The sequence below is a fragment of the Gadus macrocephalus genome, chromosome 10, assembly GCF_031168955.1.
Source record: "Gadus macrocephalus chromosome 10, ASM3116895v1".
Lineage (NCBI taxonomy): Eukaryota > Metazoa > Chordata > Actinopteri > Gadiformes > Gadidae > Gadus > Gadus macrocephalus.
Window position 1 is genome coordinate 22,802,586 of NC_082391.1, and position 5,000 is coordinate 22,807,585.

At 54.2% G+C, this 5,000-nt stretch overlaps 1 protein-coding gene across 1 annotated transcript in view; it reads left to right on the top strand.

Annotated features, from left to right (window-relative positions):
- atp10b (ATPase phospholipid transporting 10B) overlaps nucleotides 1-5,000 on the top strand; it is a 14,381-nt gene that overhangs the window by 4,566 nt on the left and 4,815 nt on the right. Inside the window, exons 8-12 of the mRNA XM_060063262.1 lie at nucleotides 1,293-1,451; nucleotides 2,641-3,172; nucleotides 3,356-3,456; nucleotides 3,787-3,913; nucleotides 4,051-4,235. Of these exons, the coding sequence (XP_059919245.1) occupies nucleotides 1,293-1,451; nucleotides 2,641-3,172; nucleotides 3,356-3,456; nucleotides 3,787-3,913; nucleotides 4,051-4,235 (1,104 nt within the window). The remainder of the gene's footprint in view (nucleotides 1-1,292; nucleotides 1,452-2,640; nucleotides 3,173-3,355; nucleotides 3,457-3,786; nucleotides 3,914-4,050; nucleotides 4,236-5,000) is intronic.

Here is a 5,000-nt window from a genome sequence, read left to right on the forward strand (position 1 = left end):
GAGGTGTCAGATGGGAGAGTCAACAGGAAGTGAGTGGTGGTCAGCTGACTGGGAGGCGCTGGGGCCATGAGAACCGTTTCAGAGCTCTCAGTTAACTCGAGGTCGCGGCGCTTCATGGCTCCGTAATGTGATGCACACGTCAGCAGATTAAACATACCACGTGCATGTTGAAAGAGACAGCATGGTGGGCTGATGGGCATCAACCTTGAGAAAATGATTTCCTAAATACATACGTAATAGGGTAGGACTGAATAAACCAAAAAAAGGGCAACGACAAATATGATATAAATAATATCATTCAATACGATTAAATTCAACATGACGATGATATTTTCCTCTGAAGCGGTTGCCGGCCCGACTCCCCCTGACCTGACGAGGGGGACTAAGAACAGACGCAGGTTCTGCTCCTGTCCCAGGTGGCCGCCAGGTGTCGGGACGGGCCGGCCCGCGGCGCCCCCTGGGACCATATGGTCGCGCTGTGCAACGTTAGCCACGGACTACTGACATGGCTGAACTGTAAACGTGTGCTGTGGATGAGTCATCCTGGTTTCCGTATACAGTACAGGGGCGTCCAGCTCTGTTGTCGCCCCGGGGGGGTCTCAGCGGCCGGTGGCCGTCACAGAGGAGCTGCTGAGGCAGCAGATCAGTGTCCGTGGCTCCAGCCCTCTGGTTCTCCTCTCTCTGGTCTGGGCCCGGCGCGGGGATCGCCCTGAACCTGCCTGGTTCACGGTCTTTGATTCTACCACAGTCATCATGTGTTACATACATATTACATATTAAATATTACATACATATTACATATAAAATATTAATTATTAAATTATTACATTTTACATATAACATGGTATACTAGCATGCATTAAATGGATAATCATTGCATCCTTTCCATCCTTCCTGCCTTCTTTCCTTCCTTTCTTCCTTCTTTCCTTCCTTCCTCCCTCCCTTCATTCCTCCCTCCCTTCCTTCCTCCCTTGCCTTTTTTCCTTTCCTTCCTTCCTCCCTTGCTTCCTCTCTTCCTTTCTTTCCTCACTCCCTTCCTTGCCTTCTTTCCTTCCTTCCTTCCTCCCTTCCTTGTCTTTTTTCCTTCCTTCCTTCCTCCCTTCTTTACTTCCTGCCTTCCTCTCATCCTTGCCTTCCTTCCTCCCTCCCTCCTTCTGCTCCTATATTCTCTGTCTCTGTATTATGTGCAGAATGAACACAATAAACACCCAGTGATTGCTATGCGGGCGGGCGGCGCATATGCATGAGTGAAGCTATTAATTAACCAAGTGATTGATCCCCTAAATCAACAGGAAAAGGAAGTGGTACCAGACAAGGCGCTGCTTCAGCAGATCGTGAAGATAGACTTCAGCGGCGGAGGATGGGAGGTAGATCCCTACCTGGACTTTTTTCTGGCTCTCGCCATCTGCAACACGGTGGTGGTTTCCACGGCAACAGCACAGAGAGAGAGGGTGAGCGCTTCTGTTCAGAAACACAGGCTGTAGTGTGTGTGTGTGTGTTGGTCTGTGTGTGTGTGTGTGTGTGTGTGTGTGTGTGTGTGTGTGGTGTGTGTGTGTGTGTGTGTGTGTGTGTGTGTGTGTGTGTGTGTGTGTGTGTGTGTGTGTGTATGGGTTTGTGTGCATGAGAGAGAGAGAGAGAGAGAGAGAGGGAGAGAGAGAGAGAGAGAGAGGAGAGAGAGAGAGCAAGAGGAGAGAGAGAGAGAGAGAGAGAGAGAGAGAGAGAGAGAGGAGAGAGAGAGGAGAGAGAGAGAGAGAGAGAGAGAGAGAGAGAGAGAGAGAGAGAGAGAGAGAGAGAGAGAGAGAGAGAGAGAGAGAGACACTTGAACAGCACCCTACTCCTGAATCCTGTCCTGAATATTCATAGCCCAGGCCATGTTTGTGTATCTGTGTTGACTTGTTTATCCGCTTTCTTCCCCCCCCTTCCCCTCGGTCATCCTTGCTGTCAGTTTGTCATCCCCGATCCTTTAACTGTAAACATCAGACCCAGGCACCACACTTTGTTCAGCTCCTGTATTGAGTCCCTGGCTTCTGTTTGCTGATCTATCGTCACCAACGTTGATCAAATATGTGTCTGCTGCCGCGACGCCTGGCCGCAGTACCTACAGCCGTCACCGAGCGGTGTGCGTTCTCCTTGAGGGGAACACACACGGGCCCGTTATAGAACCCACGGCCCAGCCGTAGTCCCTCTCACCAGTGGTCAGCGCTAATGCCTGTAATTGCTCTGTGCAGCCCCGGTTGAGACGGCGTTGTGTCGTTGCTAAACGAACCACAGAGAGACGGCGGAGTCGCAAGGGGAGCCGGGGGGTCGCCCTTTCTAATGTGATTACTCGTTGTTCTCAGCTGTGCCGTTCTGGAACAGCGTACTCCAGCTTGAGTTCTAATTATAGGTTAAAACACACGCAGTGAATTAAAGGAGAATTAAAGCGTCTCCTTGTGGATGGACGGGAGCCTGCCCGGGGGATGGCAGACCTCGCCTATAGGCCCATACCGCTTCTCTTTTAGGCAATTATGTCTTATCTCTGCACCGCAATTCCAAATTGACCTCACAGGCTCCGATTCGAGGTATTAAAGAGCGAGTGTGAGAGAGTACAACTCGGGTATTAACGTATAAACATTGGTATCATCTTTCCAACTCTCAAAGTTGAGCCAACTTTCCAGCGCCTCCGTCTCCACCGGCCCGTCGTACGCCCTGTCCAGCCTGGCCCAGAAGGTGGGCTCTCTGCGCCGGAGCCTGGCCTCCTGGAAGCCCCTGACCCGGAGGGCCAGCCCGGACTGCCAGGTCCTGGCCCCAGAGGAGGAGGAGGAGGAGGTGGAGGAGGAGGAGCGCGGCCGGGCGTCGGGCCGTGCCGGGGACATGGACGCGCTGAGGAGCTGCCGGCTGGTGGTGGACTCGGACGAGGTCCTGTTTGAGGCGGAGAGTCCGGACGAGGCGGCGCTGGTGTACGCGGCCAAGGCGTACGGGTTCACCCTGCTGGCCCGCGGCCCCGCCAGCGTCGCCGTGAGGCTCCCCCACGGGGAGAGGCTGGAGCTGGAGGTGCTGGACACCTTGTCGTTCGACGCCCACCGCAAGCGCATGTCAGTGCTGGTGCGCCATCCCGTCACCGGGGAGATGGTGCTCTACACCAAGGGAGCGGACTACACCCTCATGGAGCTGCTGGGCTCGCCCTGCGCAGGTACTGCTGGACACGCAGGGATGGGAGATCTTGGTTCTGCGAGCTGAAGCTCTGTGTCTCCCAGGGTGAAGGGTGAAGGGTGATGGGCTCTCGAGGGCTTGTGAGACGGCGTTTGGTGGCTCAGCGCTCCATCTTATCACGGGCGTATTTGAAACCTCGCGTGTGATGTGGTACGTCTTCCAGAGCAGCTTAACGACGACCAGAGGAGCGTCGCGGCATACTGCCAGAAACACCTCGACCAGTATGCCAAGGAGGGGCTTCGGACCCTGTGCTTCACCAGAAAGGTGAGTCAACTACCGCCATGTTTCTACTCATCACCCATTAAAATATGTTGCCTGTATGGATGTCAATTATGGCCCCCTTTGCACTCCTGATCATCCTTAGAAGGAGGGATACCCCACTCTGCGTTCCTTCTCAAGGTTCTTTCCTCACTAATTAAGTTCTTCCTTGACCTCTGGGGGGCTAGGGTCAGGGGGGTGACATAAATGCATGGATTGTGAAGCCCTTTAGTCTGTACCTGTTATTAAGGGCTATACAAACACAATTGAATTGAATTGAATGTACTACAACATGGTTTGGACCGCTGGTTTGACCGGGCCTCCTCTGCCGTCCAGACGGTGAGCGAGAGAGAGTACAGCGAGTGGTCGACACTCAGGCGGACCGCCCTGGCTGCCATGGACAACCGAGGGGGGCAGGTCAGGGACAGCGCCGTCCACCTGGAGAGAGACCTCAGCCTCCTGGGTAACTCCCCTCGGCGCCAAACATGCACGAGTGTGTCCGCTTGACATGCACACCGCGCAGCAAAGAGTGACACGCTCCAGCTTTGTATTCCGGGCGTTCTGAACAGCCACGGTCCGTGTGTGTGTTTGGGGTTCCAGGGGCCACGGGCATTGTGGACCGCCTGCAGGACAGCGTGCCTGACACCATCGAGGCTCTGAGGGAGGCGGGCATCCAGGTGTGGGTCCTGACCGGGGACAAGCCGGAGACAGCTGTCAACATCGCCTACGCCTGCAGGCTGCTGGATGAGGGAGACATGGTCATTAACATGAGCTCCAAGGACAAGGTGAGGGAACGCGCTCCTGTGTGTCCTATTGGCTGTGTGCCCGGCCTGGGTCGGATTCGTCTTGCGTGGCGGCTCACCGTGAATCCCAAAATAAACGTGTCCGTTGTTTACGCTGTTCAGTTGCGTTGGGATTTTAAGTGCACACAAAAAATAATGACTGCGTTTATTTAATGGTGCCTTCAACACCCAGGTAGATGGTTGTCAAAAGTGAACGCGTATCTATTCTTATCCATCCATCCCAATTAGCCATGTCTCCTCGGGCTCATGTCATCTCCAGGTTCTGGACACATTCGACCGTTCAACTGTCTCCCTTTTGACTTAAGTGGCCCAGACTTCAAATCCCATCCCAGCCCCCAAAGGTCAACCCTTTAAGGTCCTGTCTGCTGGGGGAAGGACGTGTGACATCGGGGTTCTAGTTCTCTGTGGTCATTAAAGATCTGGAGGCACGTAGGGCAGGAAAAGGCCTTCTGAAAGCAGCCTGCTCCCTCCAATCAGCCCCCCCGGTCTCCAATCGGCCAAGAATGACCACTCAGCGCTTTGGCTCCTTTTACGGAGGCACTGGGCGCTCGGAACCCTGGGGCAGCCTCAATCCACTCAAGTGGGACCAGACATCCGTGATGGATGGAGTGAGTTACTCCCGGAATAATATCGAGTGCTTTCAAATCAAATGAAAGGTGCAATATACGCAACCCAGGCTGTGCTGAGGTATCGCGTTCAGACTCCTCAGAGGGCCCACTCCCTCTCTGAAAGGAAGGAGGGGGTTCG